The sequence below is a fragment of the Anguilla rostrata genome, chromosome 15 (assembly GCF_018555375.3).
Source record: "Anguilla rostrata isolate EN2019 chromosome 15, ASM1855537v3, whole genome shotgun sequence".
Lineage (NCBI taxonomy): Eukaryota > Metazoa > Chordata > Actinopteri > Anguilliformes > Anguillidae > Anguilla > Anguilla rostrata.
The window spans coordinates 34,198,642-34,218,537 of NC_057947.1; the positions used below are offsets into that span (position 1 = coordinate 34,198,642).

The 19,896-nt window shown below is 49.5% G+C and overlaps 2 protein-coding genes across 4 annotated transcripts; one reads left to right on the forward strand and one right to left on the reverse strand.

Annotated features, from left to right (window-relative positions):
- Positions 1-805: 805 nt before the first annotated feature.
- Positions 806-17,816, reverse strand: LOC135240690 (calcium-responsive transcription factor-like). Of its 3 annotated transcripts, none has more exons than XM_064310531.1 (15): positions 17,678-17,816; positions 10,478-10,617; positions 10,072-10,305; positions 9,462-9,579; positions 8,813-8,942; positions 8,566-8,647; positions 8,026-8,215; positions 6,133-6,253; positions 5,550-5,693; positions 4,308-4,586; positions 4,032-4,194; positions 3,397-3,463; positions 3,119-3,231; positions 2,525-2,840; positions 806-2,141 (listed from the first exon to the last, which is right to left on the reverse strand). In XM_064310531.1, the coding sequence occupies exons 2-15, from the start codon at positions 10,604-10,606 to the stop codon at positions 2,059-2,061; spliced, it is 2,169 nt and encodes a 722-aa protein (XP_064166601.1). In that variant the 5' UTR covers positions 10,607-10,617; positions 17,678-17,816; the 3' UTR covers positions 806-2,058. The 3 variants fall into 3 exon arrangements, with proteins under 3 accessions (XP_064166601.1, XP_064166602.1, XP_064166600.1); XM_064310532.1 differs by lacking the exon at positions 17,678-17,816 and adding an exon at positions 11,511-11,638 and having other exon boundaries at positions 2,531-2,840; XM_064310530.1 differs by lacking the exon at positions 17,678-17,816 and adding an exon at positions 11,511-11,638.
- wdr12 (WD repeat domain 12) lies at positions 11,846-19,390 on the forward strand. The gene is made up of 13 exons (XM_064310547.1): positions 11,846-12,073; positions 12,348-12,442; positions 12,816-12,910; positions 13,109-13,215; positions 13,769-13,884; positions 15,077-15,231; positions 15,514-15,559; positions 15,666-15,751; positions 16,849-16,989; positions 17,503-17,608; positions 17,709-17,841; positions 17,984-18,056; positions 18,217-19,390. Exons 1-13 carry the CDS (start codon positions 12,033-12,035, stop codon positions 18,292-18,294), a joined length of 1,272 nt encoding a protein of 423 aa, XP_064166617.1. The 5' UTR covers positions 11,846-12,032; the 3' UTR covers positions 18,295-19,390.
- The last annotated feature ends 506 nt before the right edge of the window (positions 19,391-19,896 follow it).

Consider the following 19,896-nt stretch of genomic DNA (forward strand, 5'->3'; position numbering starts at 1 on the left):
ACACCCAGTCAAGAGAACATTGGTTACAGAGCGCTCATAAAGAAGCACAACTACTCTTGGATTTAAGATGAGTCCTTCAGGAATGCAACATTAACCACAGTCACAATCTCCCCCAGCCATTTTATATTGGAAACCAAACACAGCATACAATACGTTCATGTTATTTCCAGTGTAAATAAACTTGGAAGTTCATCTTTTTCATCCATTTAAGTGCTTAAGAACGTGCTAAGCTACTGTCTGACACACTGTTGATGCAAGGAGTCACAACCTCATCAGTAACATCCATTAATGCATGAAACAGTCAAAAGACAAAATATTACCCTGAGAAATCCTGTGGTTCCAAAAAACGCTTCTTAAAAACAGTCATAAACTTCATCCTGTTCTAGTTCTGGAGAGTCTGTTTTGGGAGATCCAGAAGAGAGGTGGAGCAACAAGAGCTGTCCCTGTTTCTGCTTTTCATACCAACCTCTGGCCTTAATTACTTAATTAGCGCTGACACTTATACCACCACTGACATTTTAACTACACGTCTTCAAGCGCATGAACGAGGACCGAAGACTGTTTTTGTAACCACATATGACATGTTTCGTTGTGATCTAATCTGCAAGTAAACCACGCTGGTGTGTACAGCCAATTAGCTCACGATTAGCCAGGGTGGAAACGAAAACCTGCACACACCGGCCCGACCAAACCCACCGCCTATCTGCCCAGACAGACTCACCTCTCTAAAACTCCCGGGCAGATCCCACCGTTAATAAACCTCCCGACCAACCACCGCTAATACCGCCAGGCAATGCCACCACCCCATGGCTCTAATAAACCTGCCCTACCTGCAGTCTGCTAGCCGTAGCTGCTGTTCCAGAGACGAACAGGCAGGCTGCAGGGCTCGAACCCGTGTCCTTCAGCTCGTCAATGCCCTGAGCCTGTGCTTTCATTGTACTGGAAGCCCTGTCTGGGAGCACGCTTTATACATTTTATTCTTTCACTAAGCTGATCGTTTTTTTAAATGTATGAAACTTAAGAGGTTCCTCTGGTGCAGAGACCTACTGCTAGATGTTTGGTCCTCACTCCTCACAACAATCCCAGAATCCATTTCTTATGGTCTCCGTGTTAATCGTTCTCTTAAAAACTTCTCTGATGATCTCAATGCATAACTGTACTGCAAACACTGAGCTGGCTTTTTAGGAATTTAGCATTTATATCCATTTTGTTTAAGCTAATCTTATGATGATGGTTAGAACAGGCTTCAAAGCAGACAGGAGGGATTTGAGATGTTTAGCGAAAGGAAGACGCTTCACAAAAGCACTCCAGCACACGCTCTGAAAAATATCGCATTTTCAAGAAGCAAGGAACTGAAGGTGAACTCATGGCCTGTGCATCTGGGAGAGACGGCAGTCGCCAGAGTGCGACATTCTTCTGGGAACACATCTCTGGGAACATCTCGCAGCAGTTGAACCGGTTCTCCTCTTTTCATTATGCAAAACTAAAACACAGAGTTCAGAGAGAGAACCCAAGTTCAGACTTTCCTTTAAACTTTCCGTCAACAGAACGTGCGTCGGCGGCAAGGGGGATCCCCTCCGGATCCTACGCCAGGGCTCAAGGGTCCAGTCCTCGATCGCGGACACGAGGGATCTGACCTCTGCTATGCAACGTAAATCACCGCTTTGACCTGATTGGCTGAAGTGGCGCTGAAATGGACGGGTCAGCCAGCGGACCGCGTCCGGCGCGGAAACAGGAAGCTGAGCGAGGAGACCGTTTTCCCTTTCGACACACGCACACACACACACACACACACACACACGCACACGTGCGCACACACACACGCACCGGACCCAGCCCATGTCCTTTTTCCCCGCTACCTCGCTGAACGCACAGAGGACTGGAGCTCTTCTGTGGCGCCCCCCTGTGGGCGGGGCCTGGGGGAGACGGGGCGGGGCAGGTGGGTCCTCCGTGTCCTGTCCGGTGTCGGAGGGCCCCGGAAGCGGCCCCACCCTGGGAGTGGGGGCTCGGGGAGTTGGGGATTCGGGGCGCAGCCTCATGTACCCCGCTTTCGCCCTCTCAGTCCTTCGGAGAGTGCAGGCCGTCCGTCCCGCTGACCTCCAGCTCCGAGGCCTCTGATTGGTCCTCGGGAACGCTGACCCCTGAGCGACAGCACACAGCCATTTTTAGGTGCAAAGGTTCATGGGAGTTTTAAACACAGTAAGCACATTTTCAACATACAAAAAATGCAATTACTCACAGATACAAAGCACTGTATAAGTCATTCATTCAAACTGGCAAAATCTAGGCCTGCCATTAAAAGTATTCATCCAAATCTAGGCCATACCTGCCATTCCAATATTGGAGGAGTGCTGTCTGTCAAAGCCTATGATGCTAATAAAAGCTTCAAGCCAATTTACAGTGTTAAAAATGGCTGATCAGCCCTCCCTGAGAAATACCCAAATCCTCTCCCCCTGGCTGGTTCAGGGCTTTAATGGAAATGGAAGTAGAAGTGCAGTTTGCCTTTCATCATCGGTCCTCTCACCTGCACCTGTAACAGGCTCCACGATCTGCACCGGGATGGCCTGTCCGTCATCCAGCAGGATCTGGTGGACTCCGCCCTCCCCGGACCCGTCCGTGAGCGCAGACACGCTGACCAGCTGCCCCACGCCCAGCAGCGGGGCGGGGTCCGACAGGGACACGCCCTCCCCGAGGGGGGCGGCGGGCTGCAGGAACTGGGCGGGGCTGAGGAGCAGGGGCTGCGGGGGGGCGGCGCCGGGCGCGTCCGGGGGCGGGGCCAGGTCCCGCTGGGGGGGCGGCGGCCTGTCCGAGCCGCACAGCGCAGGCTGGAACTGGACGCCCTGTTCGGGGGAACAGAGGAGAATCGCAGCCATGGAAACCACGAGCGCAACCATGGAAACCAAGAGCGTAGCCATGGAAACCATGACCGCAGTCACATCAAAAACTAAAGCCCATCAGAGCTGCTGGCCTTTTACATCATGCAATGACATTTAATGCATTTCAACTTTTAATTAACCACGTGATAGATCTGTAGAACGCATTCGGCCTGCCAGACAGATGAGGACACGTATTAATACACACATTAATAATGTCACACAAGATTCGTTTGGGGACTCACATGCAGCTGCGCAAAGATCTTGGGCTGCAGGGCGGTGAGCGAGCTGAAGAGCTGCATGGCCTCGTGGGATAGCGTGTCGCTCCCCTCCAGAGCCTCGCCCCGCTGTGGGGTCGCTGGGACACGAGGGGGGAGAGGGGAGGGCGGGTTAGCGTTTAGGAGCACCGATGCCACACGCACGCGTGAGAGAGAGAGAGAGAGAGAGAGAGAGATAGAGGGGTGGGAGAGAGAGAGAGAGAGGGAGAGAGAGAGAGAGGGGTGGGAGAGCTGGCGGGAGTTACCTTCAGTGGCGGGGGCCAGCGTCAGGGTCACCGTCTCTGAGAAGGCGCTCTCGCTCCCAGCAGCCCACTGTGGGGTAAAGCAGCGTTAGAGAGGGGCTGCGGGGTCAATGCAGGATTCTGCGTTTTTTACGCACAGCCAAAACGCAGGAGAGAAAATAATACACTGCGTTCGATAAACGCAGATATCTGCAGTCTTTTTTTTTTTTTTTAAGATTACCACAGACCTCGATGGCCCAGACTTTAACAGACACACAACAAAATATTCAGTTACAAGTATGAACAACATACATTTATTGTGTTGTTGTTGTTATTTTTTATCAGAATGCAAGTGAATTAGTGTACAGTGCAGATTTTGAAATATCCTGCATTCAAAAGACTCCAAGTGAGCCCCTTTGGCTGTCTTGATTGGGTTAACACAATTGCAAAGCCCCTGTGTGTGTTTTCATTATTTTAACTATGACCTTGACAAAGACCAGGCCGCTTTAAAACATTTCGCCATGTTAAAACAAAGGCTTACAATTTTCTCAAATTGAATGCCTCGAATTCAGTGAAGAAGAAAAGTACTTTTCACATGTTCAGGAGATCAAAGTGGTTTTCTTCATAATTGTTTATTAAGCTTACACCTCCCCCCTCACCTGCGCATCGGTGCCCTCGGGCTCGAACCCGGCCCCGCCCGGCTGCAGCTGCTTCTGGGCCTCGTGGATGTGGTTCTTGATGTCGTTGACGGTCGGAAAATAGCACAGGTTGTGCCTCTCGGGCACCTTGTCCGATTTGAACATCTCGCGCTCCACAAACTTCCTGCGGTGAAGCGAAGAGGAGAGGGGGGCGGGATCAGATCAGACAGGCAGCACGCCACCCAATGGGTGGCCGAGGCCATAACGACACGCGCGGCAATCCGACCAATCGCTGACCTCAGCTGCTTGCGGACGGCGTACACCTGGCTGTGCCCCTGTGCCACCAGCTCCACGATCTTCTCCGCCACGCGAGGGTGCAGGCGGGAGGGCACGAAGCTCCCGTCCTCTGCCGTCCCTCCTTCGCCCCCTGCTCCCTCTTCATCCTCATCCTCCTCCTCCTCCTCCTCCGGCTCCTCCTCCTTGGGGAGCAGCAGCTGGGCGGGGAGCGAGGGCAGGACGGGGGTGTCCATGCTGTGGTACAGATGGGCCTTCTGCGTGGGCAGCTGCACATAGTACCTGATAGGGAGTACAGCACAGGACACAGTTACAGCTATACACACACAAACACTATACACACACAGTATACACACACACACACTATACACACTATACACACACACTATACACACACACACACACTATACACACACACAAACACTATACACGCACACTATACACACACACACCACTACCGCACACATGTACACACACACACACACACACACGCTTACTCACACATACACACACACACACACACAGCTCACTCACACATGCACACACACTATACACACACAAACACTATACACACACAGACACAAACACTATACACACACACACACACACACTATACACATACACAAACACTATACACACACACTATACACATACACAAACACTATACACGCACACACTATACACATACACCAACACTATACATACACACAAACACTATACACACACACACACACACTATACACATACACAAACACTATACACGCACACACACACAAACACTATACACACACACACACACACACACACACTATACACATACACAAACACTATACACGCACACACTATACACACACAAACACTATACACACACACACACACACTATACACATACACAAACACTATACACGCACACTATACACACACACACACACACTATACACACACACACACACTCACACACACACACACACAAACACTATACATGCACACTATACACACACACACACACACACACACACACAATACACAAACACACACACACACAAACACACACACACTCACACACACACACACACACACACACACACACACACACAGGCGCAGACACACACATTACACACACAAACACACACACACACACTACACACACCGTACACACACACACACACACACACACTCTAACACACACACACAAACACACACACTCACACACACACACACACACACACACACACACTCCTGTACCTCAGCACTCCTCCTGCGTCCCACAGGCTCTTCTTGAGGTTGAAGAAGGCCTTCTCCTGCTCCTGCCGCACCACCTTCTTGTCCACCTTGGGGTCTGTGGGCACTCTGTATTCTGGAAACTTCCGCACCTTCTTAATGTAAATCCTGCGTGGGGGGGCGGGGGGAAGGGGGGGGTGGTGATAAGAGAACCTCAGAAGAATGGCCAGCTAAACAGATTTTCTTGCCGCACCGTCTCCAGGTAACACAGGACTACATTGTTAAGGCTTTATTTGCAGACCTAGCAGGAGACTGTGTGTGTGTGCAAGTCATCTGGAAAGACAGGTATGAGCATGTCACTGCGTGAGTGTTTGTGCAGGTATAACCACCTGACAGGGCAGGAGTGTGTGTACAGCATGTGTGTGTGTGTATGTGTTTAGTGTGTGAGTGTGTGTGTCTCTACCTGGCAGGGCAGGTGTGTGTGTGTGTGTGTGTGTGTGTACCTGGCGGGGCAGGTGTGTGTGTGTGTGTGTATAGTGTGTGTGTGTGTGTACCTGGCGGGGCAGGTGTGTGTGTGTGTGTGTGTATAGTGTGTGTGTGTGTGTACCTGGCGGGGCAGGTGGCTTTGTACTGGGCCCTGGTACTGATCTCCTGCTCTGGCGTCTTTTTGGGCTGGAGCCCCTTCCGGCGCGGCCCAAACTGACACTCCATCACAATGGCCCTGCTGCCTGAGGGACAGACAGACAGACAGACACAGTAAACCCAAACTGACACTCCATCACAATGGCCCTGCTGCCTGAGGGACAGACAGACAGACACAGTAAACCCAAACTGACACTCCATCACAATGGCCCTGCTGCCTGAGGGACAGACAGACAGACACAGTAAACCCAAACTGGCACTCCATCACAATGGCCCTGCTGCCTGAGGGACAGACAGACACAGTAAACCCAAACTGGCACTCCATCACAATGGCCCTGCTGCCTGAGGGACAGACAGACAGACAGACACAGTAAACCCAAACTGGCACTCCATCACAATGGCCCTGCTGCCTGAGGGACAGACAGACAGACAGACACAGTAAACCCAAACTGGCACTCCATCACAATGGCCCTGCTGCCTGAGGGACAGACAGACAGACAGACAGACACAGTAAACCCAAACTGACACTCCATTACAATGGCCCTGCTGCCTGAGGGACAGACAGACAGACAGACAGACACAGTAAACCCAAACTGGCACTCCATCACAATGGCCCTGCTGCCTGAGGGACAGACAGACAGACACAGTAAACCCAAACTGGCACTCCATCACTATGGCCCTGCTGCCTGAGGGACAGACAGACAGACACAGTAAACCCAAACTGGCACTCCATCACTATGGCCCTGCTGCCTGAGGGGCAGACAGACAACAGGGGACAGACAGACAGACACAGTAAACCCAAACTGGCACTCCATCACAATGGCCCTGCTGCCTGAGGGACAGACAGACAGACAGACACAGTAAACCCAAGCTGGCACTCCATCACAATGGCCCTGCTGCCTGAGGGACAGACAGACAGACAGACACAGGGACAGACAGACAGACACAGTAAACCCAAACTGACACTCCATCACAATGGCCCTGCTGCCTGAGGGACAGACAGACAGACACAGTAAACCCAAACTGGCACTCCATCACAATGGCCCTGCTGCCTGAGGGACAGACAGACAGACAGACACAGTAAACCCAAACTGGCACTCCATCACAATGGCCCTGCTGCCTGAGGGACAGACAGACAGACAGACACAGGGACAGACAGACAGACACAGTAAACCCAAACTGGCACTCCATCACAATGGCCCTGCTGCCTGAGGGACAGACAGACAGACACAGTAAACCCAAACTGGCACTCCATCACAATGGCCCTGCTGCCTGAGGGACAGACAGACAGACAGACACAGTAAACCCAAACTGACACTCCATTACAATGGCCCTGCTGCCTGAGGGAGGGACAGACAGACAGACAGACACAGTAAACCCAAACTGGCACTCCATCACAATGGCCCTGCTGACTGAGGGACAGACAGACAGACACAGTAAACCCAAACTGGCACTCCATCACAATGGCCCTGCTGCCTGAGGGACAGACAGACAGACACAGTAAACCCAAACTGGCACTCCATCACAATGGCCCTGCTGCCTGAGGGACAGACAGACAGACAGACAGAGGGACAGACAGACAGACACAGTAAACCCAAACTGGCACTCCATCACAATGGCCCTGCTGCCTGAGGGACAGACAGACAGACAGACACAGTAAACCCAAACTGGCACTCCATCACAATGGCCCTGCTGCCTGAGGGACAGACAGACATACAGAGTAAAAACAGAAAATGGCACCTGCTGCTCATTGGTCCCTGTACACTGCCCTTGAGATCAGCCTCTTTAGAGACAGAACTAAGGGCGGGGCTTAACCACACTGGGGGCGGGGCTTACATGCACCAGGGGCGGAGCTTACCCGCGTTGACGAAGGGGATCCCATCGTAGGGCACGTACTGCGACTTCCACATGAGGCGCGTGGCGGGCTTGGCGGGGGATGGCGACTGGCGGGTCCCGAACACGCTGTGGGTGTGCTGCTTGTGCAGCATAAGCACCGCCTCCAGCTCCGCCTCGTTGGTGCAGAACCCGCGGTAGGAGTCGCCGATCTTCTGCTCAGTCAGACGCGAAAAAACCACAAGAGTTCACGTAAGACAACGAGCGCCGGTCACGTCTGGGGAAACCGAACCTCGTTTGCAGATCGTCAGCTCCTCAGACTGCACCATGGCCACCCTGACCCCCTTCAGATTTATTTCTTTCCCTCTTTGGGTTTCCCTTCAAACAGTGTTACACACACTAGCTATGCTAGCATGCTAAGTTCAGTTAAGCTACGTTTATCTGTTTTGTTTGTGTGCATGATAGTCGGATTGTGCAAACACACATGCTTGTGCTATGTGTGCGTTGGTGCGTGTGTGTGTGTGTCTGTGTGCATACATGCGTGCGTGTGCGTGTGTGTACTGACCTCACAGCTGTGCAGCAGGTGAGCCCAGCTGGGCGTGTTGGGGGGGAGGGGCTTCGGGGGGGCAGGACAGCTGTCAGGGGAACTGCAGGAGACAGGAAACCATGGCGATGTGACAGCTGTCTGACACAGACAAACCTCGACCTCTCTACATCCCTGCAGACAGTCCACTACAGCACAGGGACCTCACAGAAACCATGGCTGCAGAACACGTCCCTGCTGGAATGGACAAGGGGGCCAGGTAACGTACCTCTGGGGCTCGGCCTTGCTTTGAGTGACAGGTGGTGATGTCAGCACAGTGGAGCCGCTGGCGGGGTCTGTGATCGCTGTCAGAGTGATGGTCTGAGCATGCTCAGTGCTGGACTTCTCCACACAGGGGCCTTTAAAGCAGACAAGGGTGAGGGAACAGTGGTGAGTGCAGGGAGAGACTTCAGACAGAGAGAAAGAATAGCCAGATTATTGTAAAGAGAGTAGGTTGAATTTTGAGTGTAGGTGTATAAATATAAAGAGAGACAGAGCAGGTCGATGAATGTAGACAAGAGTAAGTGGATGACGGAGTTGGGGTGCATTCCAATCACTTATTTTTTTACCTCCTTGCTTCCCTTTCTTGGATCCTTTCCTAGTATGGAAGGCCAAAAGGGTCAAAAATATGTGAAACTGACGTCTGGAATCACACGTCACACGTAAACGGGGGCTCAAACCAATAACTTGTTTTTACCTCCTTTCCTTGCGTCCTTTCCTATCTGCTAGCTCCACCCATCGGAGGACGCAAGGAAAGGACGCGAGGAAGGAGGAATCAAGGAAACATGTATTTGGCACAGGGGTATGAACGCAGAAAGAGGAGACAGAAGAGGAGGCGTGGCTCTGGGTGGGCGGAGCCTGCGGTGATCGATTGATACCTGCCGTCTCGCCAATGTCCATCAACTGACCCTGTGGAAGCAGCACCTGGGCCCCTCCGAAATGGTTAGACGGGATCACATAGAGCTGCCCGTTCTCCGACTGTCCCGTCAGAATCACCTGTGGAACGGGGACACTTACGGTGACTAACGGCCACAAAATAACACACATTTTGGAATTACATTACATTACAGGCATTTAGCAGACGCTCTTATCCAGAGCGACTTACACAACTTTTTTACATAGCATTTTACATTTTATCCATTTATACAGCTGGATATATACTGAAGCAATTACGGTTAAGTACCTTGCTCAAGGGTTACAACGGCAGTGTCCTTACCCGGGAATCGAACCTGCGACCTTTCGGTTACGAGCCCAGTTCCTTACCCACTGTGCTACACTGCCGCCCGAATTAAAAGTGAAACGTTACTTTTAATTTATCAACGCAAATGAAGCAAGAACTGGGAAGATCTTGGACTGGACTGGAGCAGTTCGCAGCTTGGCCAGTTGCTCATGAGTGTTTGTTGTGTTCGCACATCGTTTATACAGCCTCTTCTGCTCCCGCCTGCTTTTAATGTCGCGTGCTGCTACGCCGCTAAGTGTGCCTCTCACCATACGCTCATACTGAAGAGGCTGCCCGTTCTGATCGAAGATGATGAACTCCTCAGTCTGGGCCCGGCTGTCTGGGAGAGGTGCGTTTTGGGCCAACAGGGAATTCTGGGACGCCTCCTGGGTCTCCAGCTTCACCTGGGCCTGAAGACCCCCACCTGATACCGCAACGGGCACGATGACAGAGGGCTCCTGCGTCTCCAGCTTCACCTGCGCTGGAGAACTCCCACCTGCTACCTGGCACAGGATACACAGTTCCAGGTTCATTTTGTGTCTCTGTCTTGTGCTCACATCTTCAAACACGGGCCACAGCAAGTATAAATTCGAGTTTAAATAGTTTATGTACTGCGCAGGTTTTCAACAGACTGGTGAGTTTGGTGAATAGGTCTCGTGTTTTGGGCATTGTCACCTCTCCTGCTCCGCACTCAGGAATGTCGGCCTGTGCGTCTTGAGGGCTGGCGCTTGCGCCGTTGTTCTCCGAATCCAGGGCGTCTCCCTCCGTCACCACGCACTCCCCGTCCCACACCTGCGCTTCCATTACCTCCGCACCTAGCCAACACAAACAGCTGTGTCAGGAGAGCAGGTACACACACACGGAGGTGGCCATTTACAAAAGGAGCTCTTTGTTTTTAAATACGGAAAGCTGGTCTCGAGCCTAAAAGTAGCGTTGTCACCGTGCACATGAGCACGCCCCTCGGTGAACTTCGAGGTGTGGCAACTCCACAAGAGCTTTATGTTTTACTTTGCATGGATTAACCGTTTTTTGGCCCGTTTTCACAGAACATACTTTTGTCAGTTTTGGAATTAATTTACTGTTTCCATTTAGCTGGTTAGTCAATAACACGATATGAATCAAAGTGCACTTTTTATTTATAACAATACCTGCCTATTTGCTAAAATAAATAAATAAACCGGCATAGCTACATTGCATTAAAATATAAAACCAGCGAACACAGATTATTTATATGGCACTTTTAATCGAATATAGGTAGCTAATATAGTAGTGACAACCATTAAGATTCATTCAATGCGGGGGGAAAATCTTAAGATTTATTATCAAATGGTCGAGCAGTAACGTTTGATCATGAAAGTAAAACTCGAAGACAACATTTCGTTGAGTGAGACGGGTCACAAATAGCTTATTATATTAAGTATCTATCTTGCTACCTGTTAGCTAGCTTGCTAATTTCAATTACAATGATAAAATCACAACAAAGAGAAGCCTTTACCAAGTATAGACAACAAATAGGGACATTTGTGGGAACGCCATGTTGGAATGTGCTAGAAATGACCAGGATCTCGAGGAAAATAGACAAAAAAATGCAGTCTTTCTGCAAATTTGTCCCTCACAGATCCTCTCTCTTTAAACCGCTTCCAATGTGGTGTGCGGGAGTGGAAATAAACAGAGGAAGGACTGAAAATTCAAAACGAGTCTACTCAACCTCGTCTTCACCCGAACTCCGTTTGCTCGCTTCCACCATGGAGGCACAACGCGAAAACTGGTGACGAAGGCACGAGGACAGCCTTTTGATCCCCCGAGGCCACCGTTGCACAGACAGATGCCTGAAATATTCAATAATTTCGTTTTGGTTCATAATTTAGCCAAATATCATAGTAAAAAATACGTTAGCTGCGTAAAACCTATTCTACGAGAATACAAATTCTAAAAAGAAATGAGAATGCTTGATAAAAGGCATTCTGATTATTCGATCAATCTATCGGCGATTGACTAGAAAACCTGTTTAATTTCACGCACGCTGACCCACACATGGTTTTGCGTTAGCAAGCTAGCATTTCATAGCAAACGAACGCAATACGAGTGTGCTCTGCTTGAGACGAGCTAGTTTGCCAAATAGCTAGCTGACTAGCTTAGCTGACTAATTTAGCTAGCTAACCATCAAATTCGTAATTACATATATGCACCGAAAAATATCTGTTAAAGTATTTTAAACCACGATTCAAAAATGTCACAGCTACAAGCGAGATTCTTCACAGAAAACAAAAAGTAAGTGGTTTTATGCCTTTCTAAAGTTAACTGTCTGTATACCAAAATAGTCTTGGCAAATAAGATAATGGTAATCTGAATTAATGTAACACAATGTTAACCGTGTTTCGAAAAATACGTCATGTATAATGGCTACGCCGCGAGTGAAATTAGGACAGGTAACGTACGTACTTGTGTGACATGAACCATACAGCTGGATAGCAATACATCGCTGGCCAGCGAATGTTATTTAAAGTTTCTCAGACTGCTTTGAATTATGCCTTTATATCTATAGATATTCGATAGACGATGTCCCCTTTTCCATCCCGGCCGCGTCTGAGGTGGACGATCTCAGCAATGTCATCAACAAATTGCTGGAAGCAAAAAATGGTATGACGATTTTCGCACGAGGCTTGTAATATGTAGAACTTCTACATTACTACTGTGTAATTTGCCTACCGTTACTGTTACTTCTGCATCACTACTGTGTAACTTGCGTACCGTTACTGTTACTTCTACATTACTTCTGGGTAACTTGAGTACCATTACTGTTGCCTTGAATGTAGTATATCTTCCTTCTGATGAGCCTTGATCCCGTGGTCGAGGCTTCTGAACGGAAAAAAGGCAGAGTGCAAGCTTTAAAAAAAAAAAAAAATAAAAAAAAAAAGTAATGACCTGAGACATCCCGAGCATAATAATCCATATCTTTGCTTAGTTGTTACGGTTGTTGGCTTGAACTGTGTGTTCCACTCGGCTGTTTCAGGGGCTCACCGTGCTGTGGATTTCGACTTTCTGGTCCGGGGACAGTTTCTGCGTACCTCACTGGTCAACCACATGGACACGGAGGGGATTTCAACAGTACGTTTAAAAACTCGGCTGGGGTTTTGCCCAAGCTCGCGTACCTGTGTGTGGGGGGGGGGACACCACTGCCTTATAGCCGCTTGTCCTTAAATTAAACTGGGTTGGGCGCAGACTATGCTCGAGTGACCGTTGACAGAAGGTAATTTCTGTGCCTGTGACTTGCGCCTGATGCACGCCTGTGCGGATGCGTTTCAGGAAGAGGTGGTGGAGATCGAGTACGTGGAGAGGTTCACCGCGCCGCAGCCGGAGGAGTGCATGATGCACGACGACTGGATCAGCTCGGTGGACGCAGACGCGGAGTGGTGAGGGGGGGGGGGGGAGGAGCCTGCTGGGATTCATTAAAGCCAGCTTTAATCAGCTCTTCACTTATCTGAACGCTCAGGGCCCTGTTACTCAAATCACGGCCCCCGAGGTCCGAGCGCTGCTGGTTTTCCACCCTCCCTTTACCTGGGACTCAGGTGTGACTAGAGTCTGGCCAATCGGTAGCACTAATTGTTCAGTTAATTAGCTGGGGGAAAGAAAACCAGTGACTGATTTGGATTTGAGGTCCAGATTTGAGTATCCATGGCTTAGGGGATTCACATTTAGCAACGTGCAGCCAAAACAAGACCTTCACAAAGAGTGCAAACTGTGTTACAGGCATTTTATCTGTGTGAGGAAAGGGTGGAAACTGTACTTTGAGGGTGATATTGAACGAAAACTTTTAGAACTGCAGATCCGATGTATGGCTGTGACTTCAGTGGGACTAAAACGTCTCTCAGATCGTGTGTAACGCATTCAGTGCGCAGTTTGCATCCCACAGTACGCGTCTAAGCAAGCGGACGACGGCTTTAATGGATCCTCTCGATTCTGCAGGATCTTGACGGGCTCCTACGATAAGACGGCACGGATCTGGTCTCTCCAGGGAAAGGCTCTGATGAGCGTGGCAGGGCACACGGACGTGGTTAAAGACGTGGCCTGGGTCAAGAGAGGTGGGGCTTTACGGCTTATCATCCTGGTCCACAGTCAACAAAACTGTGAAGTCTTCATATGATGCATTAGGACTGGGCAAATCTTGTGATCATAGCCATACATCTCTAATAATCAGCAGCTCCTGTAGTTGGGGTAAATGGGGTATTAATTGAGAGAGACAGGGTGGTTGGGGGATGTAGCTGTGCTGAGTGTGGTTAGTTAAAATTATATCTGCCCCCAGTGCTGTAAGTGTGTGCGTGCTTGGCTGTTCTGTAAAATGTGAGCCAGGTGTGTTTGTGTGTGTGCTCTGGAGCTCTTCTGAAGAATGTGAGCCAGGTGTAAGTGTGTGTGTGTGCGTGCTGGGCTCTTGTGTAGAATGTGATGCAGGTATAAGTGTTTGTGTGTGTGTGTGTGTGTGTGCATGTTCTGGGCTCTTCTGTAGAATGTGATGCAGGTGTGTGCTGGGCTCCTGTGTCGAAGGTGATGCAGGTGTAAGTGTGTGTGTGCATGTTCTGGGCTCTTCTGTAGAATGTGATGCAGGTGTGTGTGTGTGTGCATGTTCTGGGCTCTTCTGTAGAATGTGATGCAGGTGTGTGTTGTGCATGTTCTGGCTCTTCTGTAGAATGTGATGCAGTGGTGTGTGTGGCATGTTCTGGGCTCTTCTGTAGAATGTGATGCAGGTGTGTGTGTGTGTGCATGTTCTGGGCTCTTCTGAGAATGTGATGCAGGTGTGGTGTGTGTGCATGTTCTGGGCTCTTCTGTAGAATGTGATGCAGGTGTGTGTGTGTGTGCATGTTCTGGGCTCTTCTGTAGAATGTGATGCAGGTGTGTGTGTGTGTGCATGTTCTGGGCTCTTCTGTAGAATGTGATGCAGGTGTGTGTGTGTGTGCATGTTCTGGGCTCTTCTGTAGAATGTGATGCAGGTGTGTGTGTGTGTGCATGTCTGGGCTCTTCTGTAGAATGTGATGCAGGTGTGTGTGTGTGTGCATGTTCTGGGCTCTTCTGTAGAATGTGATGCAGGTGTGTGTGTGTGTGCATGTTCTGGGCTCTTCTGTAGAATGTGATGCAGGTGTGTGTGTGTGTGCATGTTCTGGGCTCTTCTGTAGAATGTGATGCAGGTGTGTGTGTGTGTGTGCTGGGCTCCTGTGTCGAATGTGATGCAGGTATAAACGTGCGCGCGCGTGTGTGTGTGTGTGTTTGGCTCTCGTGTAGATGGGCTGACCTCGCTGCTGCTCACGGCTTCAGTGGACCAGACGGCGCTGCTGTGGGAGTGGGACTCTGAAAAGAACACCATCAGGGCTCGGCACTGTTGCCGTGGACACGCGGGGAGCGTGGACACCGTTGCTGTGGATCCCACCCAGACCAAGGTAAGGGAGGGGGAGGCGAACATGGTAACAGGTCGTCATGGAGAATTAAGATGTCTAAGATTCCAGCCATACTGGTGGAAGTGCACCAGGCACTAATGAGGTTAATTTAAAAAATAAGAAATAAATAATGGGTCCTATCATTCTGAGAAATTAGTTTAGGATTCATTGGACTGCCAGTTTAACCCAGTGTCAAGACCTCTTTACATGCGCCGTTGCTAACGTGAGAACTTGCTTTCACTTCTTTTCTTTCCCTCCATTTTTATTTCTCTATTTTCTTTACAGTTCTGCAGTGGCTCATGGGATACGATGCTTAAAATCTGGTCTGCAGGTATCGTTTTTCTAATCTTTATAGTTTTTTTTTTTCCTCCATCTTGTTCACAAAAAAAGTGAAGGAGTGAACGTGAACACATGAATATGTCCCCCCCCCCCGATAGTTCCCACCGACGAAGAGGACGAGGTGGAGGAGCAGCCGAACAGACCGAGGAAGAAGCAGAAAACCGAACAGATGGGCCTAACCCGAGTGAGAACCCTGCTCCCATCCTGAGCCCTGATTGGCCGCTTTGCCGTTCGGCTGAATTCTGATTGGACCAGGCGGTGTAGTGTGCGAGAGCGAGACCTTGTGATCTCTTAAAGTGGGTGAAGCGGTGACTCTGTAATTTGGTGATTCACTCGTTTCCGTGGAGAGCAAATCGCCTGTTATAAAAACCAGCGGAGTGAATCGAATTGAGAAAAACACAGCAAGGGCAGGGCAATCTTTGCAGTGAAATGGAAGCCAATTACATAAACTCATTTGTTTCACATCATAGGATGTTGTTCTGCTTTTTTTTAAAATTGAAAATTGCCTCCATTTGCCACATAAAAATAGGAGCGTTGTAGCTTAGCTCTGATACACCTGCCAGTAGCCAGGGACCATTTTACCCTCACTAGAACTAACACAGTGTAGTACAGGAGAGCCAGTGATGACTGGAGGAGGTGAACATCTCACTGCCAGCTGGTAACCCAGTAGCTATTAGCCGAGAGGAAGCTTATGCAATATTAACCTAGAAAAACCTGGCCAACTTGAGCCCCAGCCTACTACCTTGATGGAAGTAGCTAATTTGGCTCCACTGTACCTGACTCCAGTTCAAAGGTGGGTTACAAACAGAGAAGCAAACTGATATCCTGGCTATAGGACCTACTCTAGGGGTCTGCAGCCCCTGGTGCTGGAGAGCGACACACTCAACTGCTTTTTGTTTTCACCCAAAATCTGCGCCCAGTTCAGACCCAGGTAACCAGGTGAAGTGAGTTCAGCTGCTGTAGTTTATCAATTAAGTGCAGAGTACCAATGAAAACCAGCAGAGCCTGTGGCTCTCCAGGACCAGGGCTGCAGACCCCTGACCTAGTCTCAGCTTTGACTGAGTGCATTTACAGACTCAGGTATGTGGAGGTGCTTTAGAGCAAAGCTTTTGACTGATCTCTGATAGGTCAGTGGTTTTTAAGCACAGGTTAATCTATCCTAAGATTATTACAGCCTGTCCCATCTGTGGCACTCATACAGTTCTCACCCAATCATGACCCTCGTCTAGACGCCCCACATGACCCTGTCTGCTTTCTCACCCAATCCTGACCCTCCTCTAGACGCCCCTCATGACCCTGTCCGGACACAACGAGGCCGTTTCCTCCGTGCTGTGGACCGACAACGAGGAAGTGTGCAGTGCATCGTGGGATCACACCATGAGGCTGTGGGACGCAGAGACGGGGAGCGTGAAATCCACCCTGGTGGGTTACGCACGTAGCTCCGCCCACCCCCCCATACAACCCCCCCCCCTGCTGAGGAACACACACGGCGGGCTGCATTACTGCTTGCCTGCTGAGGAACACACACGGCCTGCATTACTGCTTGCCTGCTGAGGAACACACACGGCCTGCATTACTGCTTGCCTGCTGAGGAACACACACGGCCTGCATTACTGCTTGCCTGCTGAGGAACACACACGGCCTGCATTACTGCTTGCCTGCTGAGGAACACACACGGCCTGCATTACTGCTTGCCTGCTGAGGACACACACGGCCTGCATTACTGCTTGGGGCGGAGGCGTGAGGACACACACGGCCTGGATTACTGCTGCCTGTGAGGAACACACACGGCCTGCATTACTGCTTGCCTGCTGAGGAACACACACGGCCTGCATTACTGCTTGCCTGCTGAGGAACACACACGGTCTGCATTACTGCTTGCCTGTGTCGCTCTGTGCGCACGTGGGAATCGATCATTTTTGCGTTCTTTCACAGACGGGGAGCAAGGTGTTCAACTGCGTGTCGTACTCTCGGCTGTGTCGGCGCCTGGCTACGGGCAGCACCGATCGGCACGTCAGACTCTGGGACCCGCGGTCCAAAGGTGAGGCCCGATCTCGCCGCGAGAAGACGGCCGGGTAAGGGCTCGCGCACGGAGACTCCACCCACTCACCTGACCTTTCCCCGTTTTCCCCTGAATCCAGACGGCTCGCTGGTCCTGCTGTCGCTGACGTCCCACACGGGCTGGGTGACGGCGGTCCACTGGTCCCCCTCTAACGAGCAGCAGCTGGTCTCTGGGTCCCTGGACTGCGTGGTCAAGCTGTGGGACACAAGGAGGTGCGTGAGCCACCGTTCACACTAAAAAAAAAAATAAAAAAAACAGGCCTCTGTGATGTCACACTGCGGAATGGGGGTTGTCATGGTAAACGTTTTGTGACCTCATCCCTTTGATCCTCTTGTGTGTGTGTGCGCGCTGCAGCTGCAAGGCTCCCCTGTATGACCTGGCTGCCCACGAGGACAAGGTGCTGTGTGTGGACTGGACGGACAACCAGGTAAGATCCCTGCGCGTCTTCGAGGGCATGATGGCGGGTGGAATTCCTGCGTCTGTTTCGCGACTCTCTTCCTCTGACTCTCGTCTCCTCTGACTCTGACTCTGGTCTCCTCTGACTCTGACTCATTTCCTCTGACTCTGACTCTCCTCTCTGCACGCAGCTGCTGTTGAGCGGAGGGGCGGACAACAAGCTGTACACCTACAGGTACTCTGCCAACGCGTCTGACGCCGGAGCCTAGGCCCGCCAACGCCACTCCCGCCACCAGGAACGAGATCGCCACGGCAACACGACAATCGCAACAAGGGCAGGGTTACAGCCTTAAACCTGCAGACAGGACCTCTGGGATGATTTTGACAGATGGCAAACGTTTGTTTGTTTTGCGGTTTGAAATAGTTTTTAAAATTCATTTTAAACACTTGGAATGCAGTGTTTTTTTTTCTTTTCCTGTGACGATAAGTCCAGGTTCATCTGTAATCCCCCCTGTGTATTGTCTTGGCTGGTAAAAATGTTGGAAAAACTGTGGAATGAAAGGCTTCATTGTAAAAGGTAAATACCGATTCGCTGAGTTATTGTGGGATTGTTTAAAAAGACCTCCCTACATTCTGTCAAATACTTTTGTACTGTTGTCAATTTCTTGTCATCCTTATTTTTTTTAAAGATGTGTCGTTCATAAGAGTAGATTTGTGATTTGTAAACAGAACGGAGTTGTGAACCTATGTTGTACATGTAAGAAAGAACGGGATTTGGTTGGGGAATTAAGCTGTTTAATTGCTTGGATGGCTTGAATCTGCTTGTGATTCAGTTACAGCAGTCTTAAGGTCCAAATATGCCATGGATTGATCTACTGAAGCTTACTTCAGCTGCTTACATGTCTGCCCTTGTTCTTAGTTTCTGTTGCATTTCATGTAAATGAACTTCAGGCCTTCTTGTCAGGAAGCATTTATTGTTTCATATTTTCATGCAGCCTGTCATTTCATGGTTTTAAAAATGATGATGCTGCTTAGGGCCATAATATCCTTAAAACATCACTCGCAAACTGAATTATGAAATGGCATATGCAATACAATGTTAGATGTTTATCATGTGAAGCCATTCTCGAAGGCCAGTCCCATCTCTTTATGTTTTTATTGAGACTAGTTGAGGACTAGATTGTTTCTTGCTGATTTCAGTGTCATTTCTCTGAATTTCACTAAGAGCTTGGGGTAACAGAGTGTAATGGAAATAGTCTAATGTTGCATCTCTTATTCCTAAGTTTTTTGCATCAGACCTTGGACAAAAACAATGTTTTTTCACATATGCGTGTGAAGATAATTCATTAAAATATGTTTACAGCATTGCTTGTGCCGTCTTGAAACTTATGTCTGGTAGCTATATGTCTGTTACCACCTTAGGGTACATTGCCTGCACACTGCTGTGCCAATCTTTTGGTGTTGATTATAGGGACTGCCTGACTAGCTTGTAACATTAATGCAGAGACATTCATGCATGACAAACCCAAAACGGGGCAGTTCTGTGAGAACGTTCAGTTCTTTAACTGTAGGAACGTAATGTCTTACTGAAACAAAAAGGAGTAGAAACTGCATTAACCCTTCCGTTAGTTAAACAGTTTGCTACACTTGCAATACATCTGGACAAAAAATGACTAGTTTGGGTTAGTCATAATATGATGTATATATCCTTTTATATATCCTTTTAAAGAATATATATTAATCAAAAAGCCATTCTCGTCTCTTGTCCTAAAAAAATGTGACTGGTTTTATAAAAACTTAATATTTAGTAACTTAATATTTCAGGGTTCAGACCACAACAATCAAGGTCCAGATCACAGTGCATCTTGTTA

Coding starts and splice junctions, on each gene's coding strand:
- wdr12 (XM_064310547.1), top strand. CDS start 12,033: ATGTCACAGCTACAAGCGAGATTCTTCACAGAAAACAAAAA. Junction 12,911..13,108: donor ACACGGAGGGGATTTCAACA/GTACGTTTAAAA, acceptor GATGCGTTTCAG/GAAGAGGTGGTGGAGATCGA. Junction 13,216..13,768: donor GTGGACGCAGACGCGGAGTG/GTGAGGGGGGGG, acceptor TCGATTCTGCAG/GATCTTGACGGGCTCCTACG.
- LOC135240690 (XM_064310531.1), bottom strand. CDS start 10,606: ATGGAAGCGCAGGTGTGGGACGGGGAGTGCGTGGTGACGGAGGGAGAC. Junction 8,216..8,565: donor ACCTGCTGCACAGCTGTGAG/GTCAGTACACAC, acceptor CTGACTGAGCAG/AAGATCGGCGACTCCTACCG. Junction 2,841..3,118: donor AGATCTTTGCGCAGCTGCAT/GTGAGTCCCCAA, acceptor TCCCCCGAACAG/GGCGTCCAGTTCCAGCCTGC.